The sequence below is a fragment of the Scyliorhinus canicula genome, chromosome 9 (genome assembly GCF_902713615.1).
Source record: "Scyliorhinus canicula chromosome 9, sScyCan1.1, whole genome shotgun sequence".
NCBI lineage: Eukaryota > Metazoa > Chordata > Chondrichthyes > Carcharhiniformes > Scyliorhinidae > Scyliorhinus > Scyliorhinus canicula.
Window position 1 is genome coordinate 88716056 of NC_052154.1, and position 24693 is coordinate 88740748.

Consider the following 24693-nt stretch of genomic DNA (forward strand, 5'->3'; position numbering starts at 1 on the left):
ATATCGGCCATTACTTCACTTTTGCTGGGCTAAAATCCTGGAACTCCCTCCCTGACAGCACCGTAGATGTACCTAAACCACATGGACTGCAGCGGTTCAAGGAAGCAACTCACCAGCCTCTTCTCAAGGGCAATTAGGAGTGGGCAACAAATGCTGGGTAGCTAGCAATGCCCACATCCCATGAACTATTTAAAAAACCATCAGCGAATACATTTAAGACTGGGATAGATGTTTGGTCTCTCAGGAAATCAAGGGAAATAGTGAGCAGATAGGATAAAGTGAATTTGAAACTCGAGATCAACAATGATTGTATTGAATGGCGGAGTGGGCTCAACGGGCCATACAATACTCAATACCTTCTGTTACTATCTCATGTTCTTGTGGGACTGTATGTTTGGGGAGGATCTATTGGGATTGCACAGTGATTGGAGGAGGGATGAGGTACCAATCTATGCCTGTTTACATGGTGAAACCAAAGGACCAGACAGTGGCTTGGATAAATGAGTGTTGGATCCATCTTCTGAATACAGATGAATCAATGGGACTGGGAAGAGAAACCCAAACATTGAATATCTACACTCCTGCTTTCCTGTTGTGACCTTTTGTACCCAGTTATCACCTTGTCATCCTTCCGCAGATAAGTCCTGCTCTATTTCACAGCGACATTGGCTAGCAGTGAAGTGCAGGTGGGGCCATGAGAAGGAAATTCAGGCAATTACAAATGGAAGTCGGGACTCTTCTCAAGGTGCTGGACTTCTCAACCCTTGCCTCACCTCCCCAAGACAGAGCCCTACATGCTGCCTCCTGTCCTGTGGCTGAGCTGACCTGTGCAGTTGCAGATGGGGCAATCTTTGGCTATATCTTCACCTGTCTCCAGCTCTGTTGAAGCCACATGGATAAGTAGGAGAAATAGAAACCAGTAAAGGAAGACTTCATAGTTGTCAGAAGGGACTATCTTGAGTGTTTGTAGCATTGTCAGGGCAGTGCTGTCGGAGCCAAGTCTGTGGCACCATGGGTGGATCAGCTGAACAGGAGGGGAGGAGAAAAGTGGAAGTGCAATAATGATAGGGAATTCTATAGTCAGGGCATCAGGCAGACATTTCTGCGGCTGTAAATATGACTCCTAGATGGCGTATAGCCTCTCTGACCAGGATGTCACAGAACGGCTGCAGGATGTCCTTCTGGGGGAAGGTGAACATCCAGAGGTTGTGGTCCACATTGGTATCAATGACATAGATAGGAAGAGGGGCAAGGCCCTCTAAGTAGATTTTAGGGAGATAGGAAAGAAATGATAAAGCAGGACCCCGAAAGCATAAATCTCAGGAATATCCCAGTAGCACATGCTAGCAAGTATAGGAATAGGAGGATTGAGCAATTGAATACCTGGCTGCAGAATTGACATAGGAGGGAAGGCAGTTAGATTCCTGAGACATCAGGACCAGTTCTGGGGCTGATAGGACCTGCACATGATGAATTGCAGTATGGGTAATACAGTAATCAAGGGTGACTTCAATCTTACTGGTTAAACCTAATGAGCACTATTATGAAAGAAGACACGTTTCTGGAGTGTGTTAGGGACGGTTTTCTAGAGCACTATGTTAAGGAACCGAATAGTGAACAGGCTTTTTTAGATGCAGTGTCATGAAATGAGAAAGGGCTTATTAATAACCTTGATGAGAACTTTGAAGGATGAGTGATCATAATATGATACGTTTGAAAGTGAGGTGTTCAATCTGAAGCCAAGGTGTTAAATTTGAACAAAGGAAGTTATGAAGGGACTAGGGGCCAATTGGTTGAGGTGGAGTAGGAAAATACATTAAAAGTTATGACATTACACAAGAAACTGATAAAGGGAGAACAGAATATGAAAGTAAACTAGTAAAAACATAAAAACAAACTATAAAAGCGCCAAGTATTTAAAAAAAGAAGTGTTTGGCTAAGACAAATGTGGTTCCTTTACAAGCAGAGTCAGGAGAATTTTTAATGGGGAATAGATAAATGACAGAGAAGCGAAATAATTACTTTCTTCACAGAGGAAGATTCTCCCACAATTATAGATCCAAGGGACTAGGGAGAACGAGGAATTGAAGGAAATTAGTATTAGTAAGAGGGCTAAATTGGAAAAATGAATGAGATGATGGGATTGTCCTATGAAGAGAATTTGGGGAAACTGGGCCTATATTCTCTCGAGTTTCAAAGCATGAGAAATAACCTCACTGAAACTTGCAAAGTACGCAAAGGGATAGACAGGATAGATTCAGGTAAGATGTCCCTCCCCCTCTGCTGAGGAGTCTGGAACGTGGGGAAATAATTTCAAAATAATGGGGAAGCTACTTATGACTTAGAGGAGGAGAATGTTTTTTTACTCAGAGGCTTGTGAATCTTTTGAGTTCTTTATCGATAGGGCCGTGGAAACTCAGTCATTGAGTATATTTAAAGCAGGTGGTCATATTTCTAAATGCCAATGGCAAAGAGATATATTGTGGATGAGGCTTTGATGATCAATCATGATTGTATTGGATGACGGAGCAGGCTTGATGGCCTATTCTTATGTCCCTAAATTACATTGACAATATTGTTCTGTACATGGAATTGTAAATGAATCAATACTTTTTGAACACTCCATTGATCTACCATCTCCATTGTCACATCTTAATCTTCACATGGGCACGGGCTTCAGGGGAATGGAATGACCTGAGTGGAGGATGAGCAAAGGTTTTGAATGTGATAAACAGATTGATGACTGTGGGAATGACTGATGTTCAGTTATTGTGGTGATGAAGTGGGTGCTATCAGGGCTCACACTGGGAGTTATCTGAAGGTAGTCAGATTTTGCAGGTGCAGGTTAGTCTGGTAACATCAGCTTCTCATCATTAAAAAAAATATATTTTTATTGAATAATTTGTAAAATTTTATAACAAAAACAGAAAAAGAACAATAGCGTTAAACATTAACAAAGTGCAAAAATAGATATTTCCCCAAACGGCTCGGTCTTCACAGACCACGGAAAATAACAAAAAATAAACAAACACAACACTTACCCCCCCCCCCCCCCCCCCGGAAAGCTGCTACTGCCGACATTTAAAAATTAATTTTCCCCAAGAAAGTCGACGAATGACTGCCACCTCCAGGAGAACCCTAACAATGTCCAAAGATGTGCTGGTTAGGTGGATTGGCCATGATAAATTGCCCTTAGTGTTGGGTGGGGTTACTGGGTTATGGGGATAGGGTGGAGGTGTTAACCTTGGTAGGGTGCTCTTTCCAGGAGCCGGTGCAGACTCGATGGGCCGAATGGCCTCCTTCTGCACTGTAAATTCTATGTAAAAAAAAAACAAAAAAAAAACAATGATCCTCTTTAGGCAAACTTTATTTTTTCAAGGCTGAGAAACCCAGCCATGTCACTAACCCAGGTGTCTACACTCGGGGGCTTCGAGTCCCTCCATATTAAAAGGATCCGTCTCCGGGCTACCAGGGAGGCAAAGGCCAGGACGTCAGCCTCTTTCACTCTCTGAACTCCCGGGTCTTCTGACACCCCAAAGATCGCCACCTCTGGACACGGCACCACCCGTGTTACTAGCACCTTGGACATTCCCCTGGCAAACCCCTGCCAGAACCCCTCAAGCTTCGGGCACGCCCAAAACATATGGACATGGTTTGCTGGGCTCCCTGCACACCTCGCACATCTGTCTTCTACCATGATAAACTTGCTCATCCTCGCAGCCGTCATGTGTGCCCAGTGAACCACTTTAAACTATTAAACTGAGCCTGGCACATGATGTGGAGGAATCAACCCTATTTAGGGCTTCTGCCCATAGTCCCGACTCTATCTCCCCTCCTCCCACTTGCCTTTAAGCTCCTCCACCGGGGTTTCCTCCATCTCCAACAGCTCCTGGTAGATATCCGACATCTTCCCCTCCCCCACCCAGGTACCGGACACTACTCCATCTTGTATCAATCAGGGCTTCCCAGACTGTCACTGCCGATACCTCTCCCGTGTCATTTGTTTCCAAATAGTTCTGGATACTCTTATTCACCTGCCTGCAAACCACCTCGTCTGCTAACAACCTCATGTCTAGTCGCCACAGTGAATGCTGCCCTCTCTCCTCTCCAAGCCGTAAATCTACCCAGTGCAGGGCATGGTCCGAAACTGTAATGGCCGAGTATTCCATCCCCGTCACCTTTGGGATCAACGCCCTGCCCAGAAGACAAAATCAATATGGGAATAAACTTTGTGGACATGGCAGAAGAAGGAAAACTCCTTTACCCTCGGCCATGTAAACCTTTAGGAGTCTACGCCCCATCTGTTCCATAAAGCCCTTCAGCACCCTTGTCGCCGCTGGCCTCTTACCTGTCCTGGATTTTGAGCGATCCAATTCAGGTTCAATGACCATAAAAGTTCCCTCCCATGACCAAGTTGTGTGATTGAAGGTCCGGGATATTACCTGAGACACGCCTCATAAAATCCACATCCTCCCAGTTCGGGGTGTAGACATTCACAAGCACCACTCGGACCCCCTCCAGCTTCCCACTGACCATGATATACCTACCCCCTTTATCAGCCACTATTCTCCCAGCCTCAAACACCACTCACTTCAGCTCCTCGTCATTGTCCGAGGATGCTGAGTGGTCTGCAATTTCTTCCTCCTGCAGCTCCATGGTGTTGTTCAAGGCACAGTGAACTTCTCTCTGTCTCTAGCAGTCTCTCTAATTGAGGATTCTTGACATGAAGGGCTTGCATATGGAGTCTTTTAATGTGGAAGACTATTGGCACTGCAGCTAGCACATAGTTCTGGTCGACCAGGAGACTCTCCTGCTCTTGCCATAGGGGTATTGGAAAGATTCGAAAAGTAAATTTCACAGGTTGGCCACATTATGAATAACATCTTTGGCGATCAGTTCCTGGGAAGGGACTCAAAACCCAAGCTTCTGGCTCAGAAGTAAAGGACACTACCCATTGTTCCACAAATGAAACCTCCCTCTGACAGCAGACGATTGCCATTCCTGAAATTGTTCTTGGTGTACACTGAAATCCCTTCCAATATTCCGGGCTGGCCTGAGGGCCACACGTGTGCAGCGAATGACTCCCTGAACCAGTGTGAATCCAGCCACTGTTGCAAATGAGAGGGCCCCGTGCCCGACTGACCTCATCAGTGTCAAAGTGGCAGTCTCAGCAAACATAGCAGTATTCACCATTCACCCAGGGGATACATATATAGCTGAAGCTTTCACCAGTAGATCCACGGAAGGAGCAGAAGTGAAGAAATTCCGGGCAATGGATCTAGACAGACAATGGCAATGTGTTTCCACCTGGTCCTCTCGTAAGGAGATCCTGTTCCAGGAGGCTGTGGGTGTCAGCAGGAATCTGCCACAAGAGGTGAATCTTTCTGAGGTACTGTTGCTGCAAAACATTGAAGCTGAAGCCCTGGCCCGGAGACCCTGTATTGGTGGCATCACCTCCCTTGAGCTGGGGTTCCTTGTATATCCCTTCTGTCTTGTGGAGCAACATGTGGCTGTGGAGAAGGCAGCTGTTGTTCCTGCCCTTGCTGCTGGTATGGCTGCTCCTCATCAGAGGCCAAGGGCAGAGCTGTGGAAGCTGCCCCCATTCTACAGTGAAGGCTGAGGTCATGGTTAATAAAGACAAAAGTAGATGAAATGGCTTCCAAAAAGTTGGAAATTACCTGTGGAGCAATGAAATTACTCTCAGAAGGTTTTGAGCACAAGCTTTTCACAAAGGCAGGGAAGCTGTGTGTCGTTAACTATTATCCAGCCTGTCAGACTCACTGAGCAACGACTCCAGCTGGACTCTTGCTTGGACCCTGCCGAGTTCTGTACAGCTGACTGACAAAGCACACTTCGACCATAAAGCTTTGTGTGCTTCCTGCTCGCCTCGGACATGCCCCAGTAAAAGCTGGAAGTGTGCAGGATCCTGTCAGTTTCCCAGCAATCTACACATTTTGCAAAGATTTAATCCTTTGCCAACACACCAACCCACACCCATGTTGGCAGTTAAAATTCTGTCTCATCTTTTGTGCTTTCCTTTTTGCTAAATAGGATGATATTAACAAAGGACCATGAGAAGCTTCTGTCCCAAATAAGTCAAATCACAAATGCCTGGTCTAAACTAAAAAAGTTGCTCAGAAATATAAACAAAGTCTGTTTGCGTATTGCTGAAAAAAGAGACACGTTGAAGCTTTCCTTCTTGCAAGAAGTGCCCAGGCTACCTCAGATTAGCTAAGAAGGGCAAGGAATCTCAAATATATGAGCAATAGGTGAAGCTAGTTGTGTCATGCTGCTTCTATGGTTATGCAGTAGTAACATGAGTGGTATTAGTCATTAACAGGATGGTGCAGTCAAGACGAAAAGGTGTTCTGCCTATCATACAATGAGTAATGCTATATGAATTTCAGTGCCAGTGTGATGCTAGGTATGAAGGCCGTTCCCCCGAAGACCAGCTGATCATATAAAACAGCATGTCCCTTCCGACGATCGCAACGAGCAAGGTACAGATCAGACCTAACCAGACCCTGCTTGCAAAACTCAAAAGAGTGTCTAACATTAGATGTGATTCCGTGATTGGACAACATTTTCTAAATAATCCTCAGTGTGCTACCAGTTTAAAATTGTAAATTAGATTCACAATGTGGCACATTTGCATGTACTGGAAGCTGCAGGTATTAATACACAGGACTCTGTTCCTTGCAGCCAGAAAGAACATGTACATACATTGCATCCATTTCAGTTAAACAGGATAATTAACAGCCATTTGCTGATTATTCCCTAGTGTATTGCCTTGACCAATACGGTAAAGCTGCCTGGTTTAAATTTCAAACAATGCTTGGCAGTTCTCTTGTCGGCCACCAACAACTAGTGCATTCACTATGGCAATGCCTCTACCAATCAGAGTCCATTTCCCAACCAATAAGCATTCGCTTCTCAGTATGAATTGTTGTTTCCCCTTATACTGGTATTGTTGAAGTGTCCTGATGAATGCAAGCTGAAAAATGTAGACATGTTTTTTTTCAGCAGTACTTCAGTTCTGTACTATCAAAAAACGATTTCTACTTTGTAGTCAGCATTACTTACGAAGGACAGGAGCATGATGGTTATGTCCAGAGGCCTGAGCTAATATCTGGAGGCATGACTTCAAATTTCACCACAGCAGCTGGGGAGCTAATTTCAATACAATTTGGTCTACCCCCGACTCGCGATCTTTGCTATAACGTGTGCTCGTGTAATAATCAGATGGGCTCTGCTGTAATGCTCCTGTGGCTGATTAGCCTCGAGACATTTACTTTCCAAATGCGTGAGTGATAGTTCAACATTTTAATGACTGGTATGCAATTTCCAACTATGGCAAGTACGCTCTCTAAGCACCCCACCCATCTTAACATTGTCATTTTTAAGTTGTTTATTCTTTAGAGCCTGTTTCTCCGATTTACATTACAATTACATTACATTCTGCTCTTGTGTTGTCATCGCGTTGTGTCATCACCGCCGTCAGTTCGTTGTTCAACGTTGATCTGACGTCAGATCCTGTGACTCAAGTGTCATTATTGTGAAGAAAGTGAGGAACTTCAAACTAGGCTCCAGAAAATTTTTGAAAATGCTGCAAAGTCCTGAAGAAATCACAATCCAAAGCAATGGGTCTTTTGAAATCTAAAAGTTGAATGCTGGGCTGCTCATTTCTGTGGCGAAAAGGTCAATATTTTGATTCAAAGCTGATTTCAGTCCCAGGGTTGTCTGCTGTGGCTGAGGCACAGAGGCCATTTTAAAGGCCGAGAGTGAGAGGCATTTGCTTCTGTACACAGGCAAAATTGTTTTAGTCTCAGAGCTCGTTTGGGTGAAAAATACAGGGCGCACATTACTTATCCTTCAATAGGCTGACTCTGTAATCATCTGATTAATTTTGGAGCCCCCAAGTCTGACCCTTGTTTGAGCCTGCAGCAGATGAGGCAGGATCTCACCAGCAGTGTTTCAAAAGATCATCCAAGTCCACTGGCAAGGAAGGCAATGCAACAGCAAGGTCTTCAACCAAGCCAACATAGAAGTGCTAAATTACTCAACTGAAATTACTTCACTGAAAGACTTTAGGGATTTTATTTTACAAGTTATTTCAGTTGGGAATGCAGTGCCCCACATATATGGTACAGTATTTCAACTTGTACATCGGTTTTCACTGGCAGGAAATGTTCGAAGGAAGTAAACTCCTTCTTTAACATTGATTCCACCCTGGCACGGGAGTGGGAGCAGCTGCACAAGCTGGGGGGGGGGGGGGGCGTTCGGAGGTGGGACGCGCTCCCGTTGTCATTGATGGGGTGGGTACAGACAGTTAAAATGACGGTCCTCTTGAGGTTTTACAGAGCCTTCCAATCTTTATCCCCAAGGCGTTCTTTAAAAAAGTGAAAGCAGTGATCTTGGGATTTGCAGGGTGGGTAAAACCCTGCGGGTGAAGAAGGCGCTGCTGGAAGGTGGGGGGGGGGGGGGGGGGGGGGGGGGCTGGCTCTTATGAATTTTATTAATTACTACTGGGCAGCAAATATTGCCATGGTCAAAAAGTGGAGGATGGGTCTGTTTGGGAACGGATGGAGGAGGCCTCATGTACGGGCAGGCTCGAGTTTTGGGGCACTGCTAATGGCATCTTTGCCATTCACACTGGCTCGGTACTCCACAAGCCATGTAGTGGCAGCCCTGAGGGTGTGGGAACAGTGGAGGCAGCACATGGGGTTGGAGGGGGTGTCGGTGTGGGCACGTATGTGATAACCACCGGTTCACCCCGGGGGTACTGAATGGGGAATTTTGAAGTTGGCAGCAGGCAATGAGAGACAGATTTGGAGATCTGTTTATTGATGACGGTTTATCGAGCTTGGAGGAGGAGTTTGAGTTGGCAGGTGGGAATAGGTTCCGGCATTTAAAAGTGAGGGATTTTGTGCAGAGGCAGGTTTCGACCTTCCGCATCTGCCGCACCGGGGACTGCAGGATAAGGTGGTGTCGAGAACAGGAATAGAGAGGGGAAGGTCTCAGAGATCTATAAGCAACTGATGGAGTGGGAGGGAGCCCCAATAAGGGAGGTGAAGAGAAAGTGTGAAGAAGAGTTGGGTGGGGTGGGCATTCATCACTAATGGTGTTGGAGATAATGGTTTGATGTTCAATGGTCTGGTCCATGGTCCAGCATCGGACTCGAAACGTTAGCTCTTTTCTCTCCCTACTGATGCTGCCAGACTTGCTGAGATTTTGCAGCATTTTCCCTTTCGTTTCAGAGCTGGGTGGGGAGTTGGAGGCCAGGTTATGGGAGGAGGCCCTGAGCAGAGTTAATGCATTCTCGTTGTACGACAGGCTCAGCACTATACAATTTCAGGTGGTCCACAGGGCACTCATGACTGTGGCCCAGATGAGCAGGTTCTTTAAGGAGGTGGAGGATAGGTGTAGCCATGTGCGGGGGGGGGGTGTCCTGTGAACCATGTCCATATGTTTTGGGCATGTCCGAGGCCGAGGGGCTTCTGGCAGGTGTTTGCTGACGTCATGTCAGAAGTATTAAAGGTGAAGGTGGTACAGAATCCAGAGGTGGCGATCTTTGGTGTGTCGAAAGACCTGGGAGCCCAGGGGGCGAGAGGCCAATGTCCTGGCCTTTGCCTCCCTGGTGGTCCGGAGATCGATCCTACTAGGATGGAGGGACTCGGAGCCCTCAAAAGTCGGGGGTATGGATTAGCGACATGATGGAGTTTTGCAGACTCGAGAAAATTAAATTCGGCTTGAAGGGTTTGTGGCAGTGGTTTACTCAGAGGTGGCAGCCATTCATCGACTTCTTCGAGAAAAATTAAGTTGTCAGCAGGGGTGGGGGGGGGGGGGGGGGAAGGAGGAGAAGAGGAGGCATGGGAGACGAGTAAGGGCAGGAGAACCAACGGAGGGGGGGGGGGGGGGGGGGGGGGGGCAGGGGAAGGCGGCACTGTTTGTGTAAGCCATGTTGGCTGGGGTAACGTTGTTTCACTTAGTGTCAGAATTTTAAGCAACAACTTTCAGCAGGGACTTACTGTTCCTCAACCGGCTTCTCAATTCAATAAGCCCCAGTGACCTCTGCAGACTGGGAGAAATAGCTTAAATTCAATGGAGGGACCATCACAAAGAATATATCACTTTTCCTTGTATATTTTAGAGCGAATAAAGTCTGCCCTCAGTATAACTTTCTCCTAGTCATAGTTATAGAACATACAGTGCAGAAAGAGGCCATTCGGCCCATCGAGTCTGCACCGACCCACTTAAATGCTCACTTCCACCCTATCCTCATAACCCAATCTAACCTTTTTGGTCACTAAGGGCAATTTAACATGGCCAGTCCACCGAACCTGCACGTCTTTGGACTGTGGCAGGAAACCCACGCAGACACGGGGAGAATTTGCAGACTCCGCACAGACAGTGACCCAGCAGGGAATCGAACCTGGACCCTGGCACTGTGAAGCCACAGTGTTATCCACTTGTGCTACCATGCTGCCCCAAGGCTTAATGTAAAGGCTGGGTAGGCAGATTTTTGGTGTCCTAGGGAATCAAGGGCTCTTGGGAGTGGGAAGGAAAATGTTCAAACCAGAGATCAACCATAATCGTACTGATTTAAAAAAAAATTCATTTACGGGATGTGGACGTCACTGGTTAGGCCAGCATTTATTGCCCATCCCTAGTTGCCTTTCAGAAGGTGGTGGTGAACCACTGCAAGTACACCCACTGTGTTGTTCGGGAGGGGGTTCCAGGATTTTGTCCCAGCGACAGTGAAGGAACGGCGATATATTTCCAAGTCAGGGTAGTGAGTGACTTTGAGGTGAACCTCCAGGTGGTGGGATTCCCAGGTATCTGCTGCTCTTGTCCTTCTAGATGGTAATGGTCGTGGGTTTGGAAGGTGCTGTCTAAGGAGCCTTGTTGAGTTACTGCAATGCATCTTGTAGACGGTACATGTGGCTGTCACTGTTAGTCGCTGTGGAGGGTTTGCATGTTTGTGGAGGGAGGAGCAATCAAGCGGGCTGCTTTGTCCTGGATGGTGTTGAGCTTCTGGAGTGTTATTGGCAGCCTTGAGCTTTTCCTGCTCCTATTTATGTTGTTTTGTTTTGGAGGTGCAATTAAAGACAATGGGCAGGATTCTCCGTTTCTGAGACTAAATGTTGATGCCAATGGAGAATCTGTGAACTTTCACCACAGAAAAACTGGCGCCACACCTGGACCGATTCCGCTACTGTTGAGGGGCTAGCACCGGTGCAGTGTGGAACACAATCAATTCCAATGAAAAATGGTGCGGGATTTGCCGGGTCAGTGACACTCGGGAAGCTGCCAAGCTGCAGCCACACACACTTATCCCAGCCAAAACAATGGCACTGGTTGAGCTGGATCGCACCCACACAACTGATGGGTCATCTCAGGCCACAGGGCACCCGGGGGGGGGGGGGGGGGGGGGGGGGGGGGAGGAAGAACGACATCTATATGGCAGCAGGGTAGCATGGTGGTTAGCATAAATGCTTCACAGCTCCAGGGTCCCAGGTTCGATTCCCGGCTGGGTCACTGTCTGTGTGGAGTCTGCACGTCCTCCCCCTGTGTGCGTGGGTTTCCTCTGGGTGCTCCGGTTTCCTCCCACAGTCCAAAGATGTGCGGGTTAGGTGGATTGGCCATGCTAAATTGCCCGTAGTGTCCTAATAAAAGTAAGGTTAAGGGGGGGGTTGTTGGGTTACGGGTATAGGGTGGATACGTGGGTTTGAGTGGGGTGATCATGGCTCGGCACAACATTGAGGGCCGAAGGGCCTGTTCTGTGCTGTACTGTTCTATGTTCTATATATGACCCATGGCACCAGGTTCAAAGTGGGAAGTTAGGGGTGCATGGCTGCATTCCAGGCTGCGGCAATGGTGCTCTGTGCCCATCCACCCCGACCCCACGGCCTCCTGGCCACCCCCCACTATTTCCCCAGCTCTGGCAGAATCCCTCCAGCCAGCAGCACAACTGTCAGCACACGATGGCGATGTTGGACTCTTTCCCCTCTCTCTTTTCCTCAGCAGCTGCCACGCTGGTTTCATGATTTTTAAAAGCCCAAGTGAACCATGCCGTCGGGAACTCGGCCATCGGAGGCAGAGAATCGCGGAGGCCCTGGAGAGTACCAGGTCGTGCCCGCTAATGACATGCAAATGGTGCCTACTGTATGTGCAGAGTCAAACGCATCGACGCCGTTTGAGGTGACGGTGAATCTTGATTTGGCGTCAAATCAGCGCCTGCCACGATTTTGGGGTCAGAAGCTATTCTCTGCCCAATCACATTTCCTGATTTCAGCATTGGCTAATGGAGAATCCCACCCTGACCTTTACCTCCACCCTTGCACAAGATTTAATTCATCAACAGTAGGATATAGTCACAATAAAACAGATTATACAGAATGCAAGAAACACATGGAAGTAAAGTTAATTGTTATTGTTAATTTAAGTAACCATTTTATTGAGCCATTGAGTATCGGTTTGTAAGACCCTAGATTATACTTTTTAAACAGAATTAATCAACCTGCAGCAAACCTAAGCTTGCTACCACAGCCTTGTAACATCTGGCTGGATCAGCTTTTTGACTTTCGAATATCACCTGTGGTTGTGCTGCCTCTTGGCTAATACAGGGTCAAAGGTTAGAACAAGTGCAATGGTGAACACAACACTTCAGCCAATTGTAACCCCCACCACCCGCTAAATAAAATCAATTGACGACATAAGTAACCTGTTCCATCAAACGTCTGTTGCAGTGCCAGACTACAACCCTCACAGAGCATGATCACAAGATTTCCAGGTTAATTTTAGAAGGACGAAATGCTTCTTTCAGACCAATCATTGACTGATATCAATTTAACAACATGAAGTTAAGCATTAGCTTCAAGTGTGCACTAGTCTCAAAAGTGACCTTTGCATCTACTTAGCACCGGATTCACTCTGAACTTTCCACCGATAAGCACACTGGAGCACGGCACGGGTTTGTGCAGGACAACAATACTCACTGCTGACAGCAAAATGAGGGTGTAACAACAGAACTAGTGCAGGTCAATTGCAAACAGGTGAATGACTGAGTCACTCTGAGGCTGTGGGAAAGAAAATGTGACGAGGATTGGGGGGGGGGGGGGTGTTGGAAGTGCCCCAGAGAGCAAGGACTTGGTGCAGAAAAGTAGCAGAGGGAAACATGAACTATTTCTGTTGTATAAACCCCAAGCCTTCAAGGAAGAATAGGAAGCAGATACTTTGGTCAGCCACAGTTAGTTTACAAGCAGACTTGAGATAGTATGAAAAAAGTAACTTTTCTCAAATGCAGAGGGAAATAAGAGTTGATACCTCAGTGGCTGACCACATGTACTCTGATAACTTAAAACTCCCCAGAAGACGGAAGGTTTTCCCATCCATCATCAAACTGGACTTTTTTACAATTCACATCCATCACACAGTAATAAATGACAGTATCTCACTGCTACACTCTGTACAAATACTCCTATTCCTGGCTGTGGTTGGAAGCGGAGTTTCTCCTCCCTCGGGTCTTCCCACTTTCTTGGGTACTTTATTTGGAAACTTTGTGGATGGCATGTGCGAGGTACTCCACATTGGCAGAGGTGACTCCAGCGACAGAGATTCGACCATCCTTGGTCATGTAGACGGAGAATTCCTTTGTTAAACGCTCTACCTGCAGTAAGAAACAAAATCATTAACCCATATCTCTGAGTAGTAGAAAATAAACATGGAATTGTAGGTACATTTCTAAATGAATACAGTATGGTGGGCAAAGAGTTAAATATGAGGGCAATGGTGGAAGGGTTTAGGGGAGGAAAAGAGAGGAGAACTCAGCAGAACAACCTAACTGCCCTCAACCATATTTCCTATTTCTGTATTCCTACTCATCAGCCTCTGTTCCTGGTCAATCTGCTGTCCTCTAAGGACACTCAAAACACTCCCACCCAACCCCGCCACACTGCAGTCCTGTCATCAGCAGTGTCTCCAGAGGTGAGTGACCAACAAACTCTAGTCTTGAAGGTCAAACTTGTATTTTCTAACCGTCAACAAAGACGATCACAAGTTAAAGCTTTGAAAACCCAATCTGTCTTGTTTAAATATCTTTCAGAGATGGTTCACATTATGTTAAGCTGAAGCACACGATACATTCTGAAAACAGACCGCAATATTTCCATGCTCAGGAGGTATGATGTGGCTGTTAGCTTTGTCCACAAGCAGTGTACAAATATCCAGTTAAAGTCCAAGTCTTAAAGTAATAACATTAAAAGATACAAGAAACAATTCAGTACGTAAATAATAAAGTTGCTGTAAAATATAGCATCGAGTCATTTGATTAGTTGAACCATCTGACAGTGTAATGTTCACAGGTTTTGGCACTGTAAATATCTAATGAATTTCTATTCGAAATATTTACATTGGTATTTACAATGTTAAATACTGACTCCAAATTATGACACATGAAATAATATCTGCAGACAGGAAGTGCGAGACACATGCAAAGCTTTTAGGGGATCTACACCCGACCAGACCGCTGGAGTGGTTGAGCACACACTACTTAGCTGTAAAGTAGCAACTCAGAACAATACATTGGCTTGCACTCAAACAACAACAAAAAATACATTAGATTTTCAACTGCACATTACTTGATCTCCCATCTCCTGCTGTTTCTCTGTGGCAATCTGGAGTTAAGACAGTCGATGGGGAGAATACATAACTGAATAATAGTGCAAAGATGCAGAATGTTAGACTGTGCTGGTACCCTCACTGGATTTTGTCCTTGCCTCTACTTCTAATCTCAGCATTATTAACACTTCTACTTGTCCCAACCTCTCAGTGGCAGGAGATGACTACCGTTCCATTTCAATTCAACATGAACTGCCAGCTCCACATTGCGATGAATTGACATTGTTAAAGATTACTCCTCTAACTGTTTTTGAAATACCTGTTCCTGTTTCAGTCCTGTGAAACAAAACATTCCAATCTGGTCGGTGATGTGCTGCCAGTTGTGGATTGAACCTTCTTTCTTCAGGTTTGATACCAGCTGGTCTCTCATACTGATGATGCGGTTTGCCATTCCCTTCACCTCCTCTAACCTGGTCAGGGGAAAGACAAAGAAAGGATCATTCTCTACAACAGGTTTCCTTAGTGATGACACTTCAATTTTTGTTTAAAATCTGCTCAAGGTGAGATATGCCAGTGCTTTCAAATTCAGGCACCGTGTACAAGAATCAAACACTCCCAAACTTAGGTAAAGGATAGGTTTAATGTGAGGCTCTTGCAACTCTGTCTCAAACACATCTTAGTTCTAAACTTCAGTGCCAAATTAGGGACAGTTGTGGAGCGATGCCCTTGTTCACTTGCAAATGGACTCGACTGCCAATCCCATCGACTCAGTTTATGACCAGCAGACAGCGACTTCCATTTAGCAGGCTTTTTAGCTGTTTGAGACTGAAGGAAATTATCCAACTTACTGCATCAGTTCACCCACAAGATAGAACCATTTACTCTAATCTTTACCACTGCTACCATTAGCTACATTAGTACCATTTCAAAATGTCAGCATGTATGTTTAAAAGCAGCATTAGCAAGCAAGAGAGTAATATCAATTAATTCCCAGTATGTCCTCAAGGGGTGGTGCTGCATCACACCGATAACCAGTGTGGCAATAGGGGGAACCGAGTTTGTGCAATTGACTAGAGAGGCATGCAAACGTATTTGAACAGCAAACATTGTCCTCTTACAAAATCAGCACCAACTGCCAACTGCGAGGAAATATAGGCACAAGGTAACCACAGAATGTCGTTCAACTTAATGTGCAAACTTCTGAAAAGGTCTCAGTGGATTTACTCTGTTTATGATCCTTAAGTCAGTCAAGTTAGGGACAGTGAACATGCACCAGGCTTTGCTATGTTGTTGACAGGACAATGAGAAGCGAATCATGTAGTACTGGAGTCCATTCGCACATCGTGCCTGTGCTGACCCTTTGTCACATCTTTCCTATTATTCCTTCTCCTCTGCTCTTAAAAAAAAATAATTTAAAGTGCCCAATTATTTTCTTTCAATTAAGGGGCAATTTAGCGTGGCCAATCCACCTATCCTGCCCATCTTTGGATTGTGGGGGTGAGACCCACGCAGACAAGGGGAGAAGGTGCAAACACCACACAGACAGTAACCCAGGGCCAGGATCGAACCTGGGACCTCGGTGCCGTGAGGCAGTAGTGCTAACCACTGCACCGCCGTGCCACCGTCCTCTGCCGTTTCCCTATAACCCTGCTATGTTTTCCCCTTCAAATATTTGCCCAATTTCTTTTTGGAAGTTCCTATTGAATCCACTTCCATTTCCCTTTCAGGCAGTGTACGCCAGATCATACAAACATACGAACAAGGAAGAGTAGGCCACTCGGCCCTTTGAGTCTGCATCACCATTCAATAAGATCAAGGCTGGTCTGATTGTAATCTCAACCCCACATTACAGCCTATTCCAGATAACTTTTCACTCTCCCTTTGCTTATGAAGAATCCATCTACCTCTGCTTTAAAAATATTCAAAGACTCTGCTCTTCATAACTCACCATGTTAAAAATATTTCCCCTCTGGCAGATTTCCCCAATTATCTTAAATCTTCTTGTTGCTGCACTCCTGCCGTGGAAACAACTTCTTCTTCATTTTGAACACCTACATTAAAGCTTCACCTTCCCCTTTCTAACGAGAAAGAAACTCATGGTTTCTGAGCACTGATAATATCCTTGCTTTCCTTTCAGCGTGCTGCTAGTCCCAGCTGGACCCATAGTTCTGGGTTATCTCCAATGCCAGGAATCTAGAGCTACAAAGTTAAAACATCCCCAAGAAATATTTGTACGGACAAGTTTGAATGATAACGCTGCCTGCCAAACCTTGGACAGCGAACAGAGCAAATCGTAGGCTGTGTGTTCAATATTTCGTCCATGTAAAAGTCTTAGTGTGATGAATGTAGGAAATTTTTATCTATATTGTAGTCTGCTGTACTTATGTTTTAGTAACTTGAGGAAGCCAGTGGTAGTGGAACAACGGTTTATTGAACTATGCACAATTCTCTGCCCACAGCAGTAACTCTCTCCTAATCCAGTCCCTGTTGGTATAACCAACAACTCTGGACTCTGCTTGGGACGGTTTTTAGGTCTTTAAAGAGCTCCAGCTTGGTTGCCTCCGCCCCCTACCTGGAAAGGGTTTCCCAGTGGTCCTCATGGGGGTTATGACATTATTAAATGAACTTGGGTTTATGGTATCCAGATTATATATCTACTAAAGCTGTCAAGGGGTTAACAGCTATACAAGATGTGATGTCACTCATGGGAGGGACTGGGTCTGTTTTCAGTTTTGTTTTCAACCCTGCCCTGTGTCTGTTGTTTTTAGTTTCCTTTTTAGTGTTCTGCTCTGGGGCGAAATCGCCCGGGGCCGCCGAAAATCCCGCCCCCGCCGTGGCAGAAATTCTCCGTCACCCGGGAATTGGTGGGAGCAGGAATCACGCCCCGCCGATCGGCGAGCCCCCTGCGGCAATTCTCCGGCCCGCGATGGGCCGAAGTCCCGCCGCTGGGAGGCCTCTCCTGCCGCCATGGTTTGAACCACCTCTGGTGGCGGCGGGATCGGCGGTGCAAGCGGGCCCCCGGGGTCCTGGGGGGGGGGTGACCGGACCCCGGGGGGGGGGGGGGGGGGGGGGGGGGGTGCCCCCACGGTGGCCAAGCCCGTGATCGGGGCCCACCTATCGTCGGGCGGGCCAGTGCCGTGGGGGCACTCTTTTTCTTCCGCTGCCGCCACGGCCTCCACGGAGGCGGAAGAGAATCCCCCAGCTTGCATGCGCCGGTGGTGACGTCAGTGGCAGCTGACGCACCGGCGTATGCGCGAACCGGCGAAGGCCTTTCGGCCAGCCCCGGGAGTCAAAGGCCACTGGAGCCGGTTTGGGCGCCAGTCGGTGTGTGGTGCCAACTGCTCCGGCATGTGCCTAGCCCCTCAATGCGAGGTCTTGGGGAGGTCCGACGCCGGAATGGTTGGCGCCACTCCGCTACGGGACCTCCCCGCCCCGCCGGGTAGGGGAGGATCCCGCCCCAGGTTTCTGAGGAAAGGACATGTCCTCCTCAGAATAAATCTGTAAGCTGAGTGTTAACTGGCACGGTAGCACGGTGGTTAGCACCGTTGCTTCACAGCTCCAGGGTCCCACGTTGATTTCCGGCTTGGGTCACTGTCTGTGTGGAGTCTGCATGTTTTCCCCGTGTCTGCGTGGGTTTCCTCCGGATGCTCCGGTTTCTTCCCACAAGTCCCGAAAGACGTGCTACTAGGTCATTTGGACATCCTGATTACTCCCGCCACGTAGGGGCTTTTCACAGCAACTTCATTTCAGTGTAAATGTAAATCTACTTGTGCGTTTGACCTGTGTGTGTGGATTTTGCTTAATTGAAACTTTAGAAGTAGATGGGAAAGTCATCTCAAAGACCTTTATTTTTTTAGAACTGTTTAACTGTTAATTGAAAAGCTGTTTTTTTTAAAAATGCTAATGGGGCAAATTATGTGTTAACAATAAAGTTTGTTTTCATACAAAAGATTCCTCGGTGTCAGTGGAATAACTCCTGGAGTGAAGTATCCTTTCCTCACAGTTTACAAATTGAAAAATTGTGGGGTCTCATCAAGTTTCCTAATATAAACTGGGGTCTGGTCCAGATACCGTAACAAGGAATAAGGGCGACCAGTTGGGAAGACTTGGCCTGGCAGGTAGACCAGGCTGTAGCCTACAAACGAGGAATTGATGCAATCAAATTACAGTTAGGGTCTGATCAGCAGTGTGGGAAAGTCGATTATTTTCTCTAGGGTAAGAAGGAACTGAAATAAACTGAAAGAGGATAAATATATTATTACAGCATGGTGGCACAGTGGTTAGCACTGCTGTCTCACAGCGCCAGGACCCGGGTTCAGTGCCAGATTGTGAGGTTGGAGAACACTTTGTGGGGAGAGCAGTAACTCTAACACAACTGAAACGTACAAGGCCAACCTAAAGCTTGTAACAAGCAAGGCAGACAAAACAAAATACTGTTTCAGAGGGCTGTGAACAGGCTTTCATGGTTTATGTTAAATAAGCAGCAACGGAATAGCTCGGAGTTGAACAAGAATTGACTACTGATGCCCTTAGTAGCAGACTTACAAACTGTTTGTGCCGATTGCCAGGTTCAAACTGCAGTGCCCTGTAGCTCCTGTTCTATCTAATTATTCGGTGAATCCAGCATATTGTGAAATGGAATACAAGCCTGGTGACACATGGGTGCTTCTGTGAACCTACAGACAGGCTGGGACAATGCCTCAAAGTTTTAAATCAATGTGCTTCTGACCAAACGTCAAATAATATTTAACCACATTTTTTGCAGGAAGGCATTCAACTCCATGCCAGCTCTACTTGTCTCCACGTTTAGTGGACTCTGAATGCTTTCTACACTAACAACCTCCAGTAACTGTTGCTCTACATTTTGCACCATCCATCTTCAGCTGCAATAACAGACTGTATCCGCTGGAGATGCTATGGGGCAGACAGCTACCAAGAAAGGATTGAAGGCAAAAACATTTATGGTCTGTATTAAAAAGGTTAGTTTTTAAGCAGAAAATCAGGTTTTAAGTCAATACATTTTTTATATGGAATAATCCAATACATGAAAATGTCAATAGATTTACAAGAGACACCAGACATAAACAGATCAAAATATTTTTAATATTAGTAAACACGAATATAGCAAACACTAAATTCCCCAAATAACGGAAATAATTATAGGAACAGGAGTAGGCCATTCAACCACTTGATTGTCCCTCCATTTAATGAGATCATGGCTCACCTGTGACCTAACTCCATAAACCTGCCTTAGTTAAGTTTCTCATGTGGGATTTTATCAAATGCCTTCTGGAGGTCCATAAATAACATCCATGAACATTTGTCTGTCCATCACCTTAGTCACTTCAAAAAAATTCGTAAGAGTAGTCAGGTGTGACCTACCCTTCACAAATCCACGCTGGCTCTCCCTGATCAACCATAATTTTGCGGTGTTCAGTTACCCCATTCCTGACTGCAGAAATTTCCCCACCGCAGATGTTGGGCTAGCCGGTCTGTAATTTCCTAGTTTCCCTCATCTTAAAAAGTGTAGTGTCATGTGCAATTTTCCAATCCAGAGGGATTACTCCTGAATCTGGGAACCTCTGAAAAATTATAGTTACGGCATCTATAATGTGCTCCCCTCCTTCAAAACCCTCAAATGGAAACAGTCTGGTTCCTGATGCTGTACTTGCGTTAATTGTATTAAGCCCCTGTCCTCTATCGACTATTACTTTTTTCAGGACTTCTGGCAAATTATTCTCCTTTTCAACTGTAGATATGGAGGCAAAGTAATTGTTCAACATGTCTGCCATTTCCCAATTATCACTGACAACTTCTCCATTTCCAGCCTTTAGTGCTCAAGTCTCTTTGGCATGGGCGTGAACTCACCACGTTCAGATGTTTTTAAAAAAAATAATTTTTATTCAAATTTTCACGAAAAAGAAAACAGTAACAGAAAATTCTAAAAACAAAAAGAACAACCCCCCCCCCCCCCCCCCCCCCGGTGTATACAAAAGAGAAAAAATAAATAAACACCCGTCATTGGCAAAGATTCAACCCAAATCAAAAACAAGGAGACAACCCCCCCCGGGGTTGCTGCTGCTGACCGTTGGATTTTACCGTTCTGCCAGGAGATCTAGGAATGGTTGCCATCTCCTGAAAAAACCCTGCACTGACCCCCCCTTAGGGCAAATTTCACCCTCTCCAATTTAATAAACCCCGCCATATCGTTGACCCAGGCCTCCACGCTTGGGTGGCCTCGCATCCTTCCACTGAAGAAGAATCCTCCGCCGGGCTACTAGGGACGCAAAGGCCAGAATACCGGCCTCTTTCGCCTCCTGCACTCCCGGCTCCACTGCAACCCCAAATATTTTGAGTCCCCAGCCTGGATTGACCCTGGATCCTACCACCCTTGATACCATCCTTGCTACACCCTTCCAAAATTACCCCAGCGCTGGGCATGCCCAGAACATGTGGACATGGTTTGCTGGGCCCCCAGAGCACCTAATACACCTGTCCTCGCTCCCAAAAAACTGGCTCATCCTTGTCCCGGTCATATGAGCCCTATGCAGCACCTGAAACTGTATGAGGCTAAGCCTCGCACAAGAAGAGGAGGAGTTCACCCTTTCCAGGGCATCCGCCCACGTCCTCTCCTCAATCTCCTCACCCAGCTCCTCCTCCCATTTACCTTTCAGCTCCTCCACCGAAACCTCATCTACCTCCTGCATCACCTGGTACGCTTCCGAGATCCTCCCCTCTCCAACCCACACCCCCGAGAGCACCACTGCCCATTCAGTCCCCTCACATTCCAGGTGATCAGCCGGATCGGAGGGCCACCTGCCCCCCTCCCCTGTCGACTAGCCATCACCCTTCCGTAATCCGCCACGTGCCCGCACCCCCTGCTCAGCCCGTTCCCCACAGCGACAGACCCCCATCCCGACCCCCTCTGCACGCTCCAGCTCCTTCTTGGCCATTCCAGCAGCAACCCGGTATACCACGTTCAGATGTAATGGGCAGAGTTCTATCCACTGAGCCATGGTTAACACATTATGCAGGGCCTTTGTTTTTAACCATTGAGCGCTTTGTTTCACCTCAGTATTTAAATCGCGTCAGATGAGTTAGGTTTTTTCATTAAAAAAGCAGCCACTGCAGGCAAACCTTGAACATGGTCTCGGCCTTTTGAGTCACACTCACCATTCTTTTCGGAGATCAGCTGTGTTCATGATGGTGGCGGCAATGCGAGCTCCGTTCATAGGCGGGTTAGAATACATAGGGCGGATCAGGATCTTCAGCTGTGATTCCACCCGCTTTGCCTCTTCGGTGTCACTGCAGACTACTGTGAAGCCACCAACACGCTCGCCTGAAAGGTTGCGGAGCTCCGTTAATCCTTTGCAGCTGAATATTAACTCAATAGGCAACAGTGCGAAAGCCCACAAAATTTATTCAGCAGTTTTGCATTAAGCTTGAGTGGTCAAGAGTATTGTTTCCAGTTTTCTGCTTTAACTGACTGTTTCTAAGGATCCTTTCCCTACTGGCACAGGCAGGACGCCATGTTGCTATTTTTCGTGCAGGAGCTTGTTCAAGGAACCCTACAGGGTATCCAACAACGGGAAAGCAGTTACAGCTGAGCCTGTCCTTAGCTAATGTTCACAGTGCACTTTCCAGGTGTGAGCAGCAGGCAGTGATCAGGAGAAGATACGATTGGCTGGTAGCTTAAATTTCCCATCTGAGCCCAGAGATGATGATGCCAAGGATAGCTTTGCCATCACAATCAACCTCCCTAGTGGCACAACTTTATTGCTACCCCTGTAAAACTTTCTCTTTAAAACAAAGAGTATTTCTCTCATCTCAAGCGTGTAACAATTCAACGTTACTTCACTAGTCACAGATTATTTGGAGCCTACTCCCACATGTGCTTTAATGATGAATGTTTAACTTTCAGGACAATTTTCAGCGAGATCCTCTGATCAATTTTACACCCCTCGAATCCAGGGGCACTGGCACCAACTGACTGTCATGTAATTGAGATCAGCCAAAACTGTACAGACCAAAAACCAACTTTGGGCCTTCTGGTGTCTTTTAGCACGATAATGCAACGGGGAAAACATTCCTGATCTCAGCCATGTCACAGCCACAAAGAGAAGGAATGAATCAGGAGAGCCAGGGTCCACCATGTCAACTCCCACACACCTCCCAGTGTTTGGATAGTGAAGTGGGACTCACAACAGCCCAGGCGTGTGAGCTGCCAATTGATCTCTCCAGCAGGCATGTTTGGCAATGTGGAGAGGTGACAAGAGGAGAAAAAGTTACTTCTAATAAGCCACGTAACTGGGAAGTAAATGTACCAAATGATACTGTCACTGATTCGGGGTCCATACACATCTGGAGCTGTTCAATCCTAAAATGAACCGCAAAAACTAACTGGAAGTCATCCAGCAATATTTACTCACCATACAGCCCCATGTTCTTGGCATAGGACTGAGACAGAACCAAGTTAATGCCTTGATCAAGGAAGAAGCGCACAGCCCAGGCATCTTTGTCAGCATCTCCACTTGCAAAACCCTGATAAGCCATGTCGAAGAATGGGAAGAGATTCCTTTTCTAGAAAGCAAAACAAACTCAGGCTAAAGGTACTGATTAGTTTGATATAATTTTATTGAAATGAGTATAACCGATTTAAACACTATGTCATGTACTGTACTCGGTCTCCTGTTATTAGATACAATATGCTGTACAGAAGTACTATGTAGTGTATCTCATCTCTTAACAGGAAGAACTTCCTAAAGAGTTTGTACATCTCAATCATTGGAGGTGGCTTAGAGGAGGTTCATTAGGATGGTCCCGGTATGGAAGGATCATCTTATGAGCACAGGTTGGGACTCATTGGAATTTAGAAGAATGAGAGGTGATCTCTTTGAAACATATAAGATTCTTAAGGGGCTTGACAGGTTAAATGCTGAGAGAAGGATTCCCTCATGGGAGAGTCTAGGACCAGAGGGCATAGTCTCAGAATAAAGAGGTAGAAATTTGAGACTGAAATGAGGAGGAATTTCTTCTCTTAGAGGATTGAGAGCCTTTGGAACTCCTTGCCACAGACAGCTGTGGGGCAGAATCTTTTTGTATATTTAAAGGTAAGATAGATTCTTGATCAGTAAGGGAATCAAGGGTTATGGGGAAAGAACAGGAAAGTGGATATGAGGACTGTCGGATCAGCCCTGATTCTATTGAATGGCAGAGCAGGCTCAAGGGGCTGAATGGCCTACTCCTGTTCCTATTTCTTGTGGCTGTGGAAAATAAGTTTAGGCTACACGATTCAACACTTTGGAATGATAAAGAGCCATTCCTCACCTTAACCACAGCTGCCAGCTCCTTCCACTGCTCGGACCTCGGGTCTACTCCTGTGGGGTTGTGGGCACAGGCGTGAAACAGGATGATCGACTGCTCTGGAATATTCTGCAAGGGATACAGGAAGAATACAAATAGAAAAGTCTAAATATACTTCCTTTAAAGTTTTAACGGATAAACAAAAATATATTATTCTGAGAGTCACCAGCCTTATATCCAAGAACTGGCTCAAAAGTACACTCACGGAATTGTCCTCTAGTGCTCCTGCAAAGTCAAAACCAAAAGTCTTCGGATCACAATAGCGGTAACCTTTGACTTCCAAGCCAGCATCTCTGAAGATGGGTGTGTGGTTGCCCCTGATCAGGCTACTCTTAGCCTCCTCTGTCCTAAGGAGAACAATCCTGGCCTATCCAATCTCTTCTCGTTGCTGCAATTTTCTAGCCCTGGCAACATTCTTGCAAATGACCTCTGCACTTTCCCCACAGCAATTATGTCCTTCCAGTAATGTGGTGACCAGAACTGTACATAAAATTCCACGCATGACCTAACTAGTGTTTTATACAGTTGCATCATTACATTCTGCTTTTTTATTCAATACCTTGCCCAATCGAAGAAAGTATTCCAGATGCTTTCTTGACCACCTTGTCCATCTGTCCTGTCACCTTCAAGGCTTTGTCAAAGGGAGGTCACTTCTGACAAATCTGTTAAGAGTTCTTTGAGGAGGTAACAAGGAAGTTAGACAAAGGAGAA

General features: G+C 46.2%; 1 protein-coding gene across 1 annotated transcript in view; it reads right to left on the reverse strand.

Moving 5' to 3' along the window:
- Positions 1–12418: 12418 nt before the first annotated feature.
- LOC119971516 (aspartate aminotransferase, mitochondrial-like) overlaps positions 12419–24693 on the reverse strand; it is a 42877-nt gene continuing 30602 nt past the window's right edge. The window contains exons 6-10 of the mRNA XM_038807137.1: positions 23947–24051; positions 23049–23199; positions 21793–21958; positions 14939–15089; positions 12419–13669 (exon numbers count right to left, since the gene is read on the reverse strand). Coding sequence (XP_038663065.1) covers positions 13547–13669; positions 14939–15089; positions 21793–21958; positions 23049–23199; positions 23947–24051 — 696 coding nt within the window. The 3' untranslated portion in view covers positions 12419–13546. The remainder of the gene's footprint in view (positions 13670–14938; positions 15090–21792; positions 21959–23048; positions 23200–23946; positions 24052–24693) is intronic.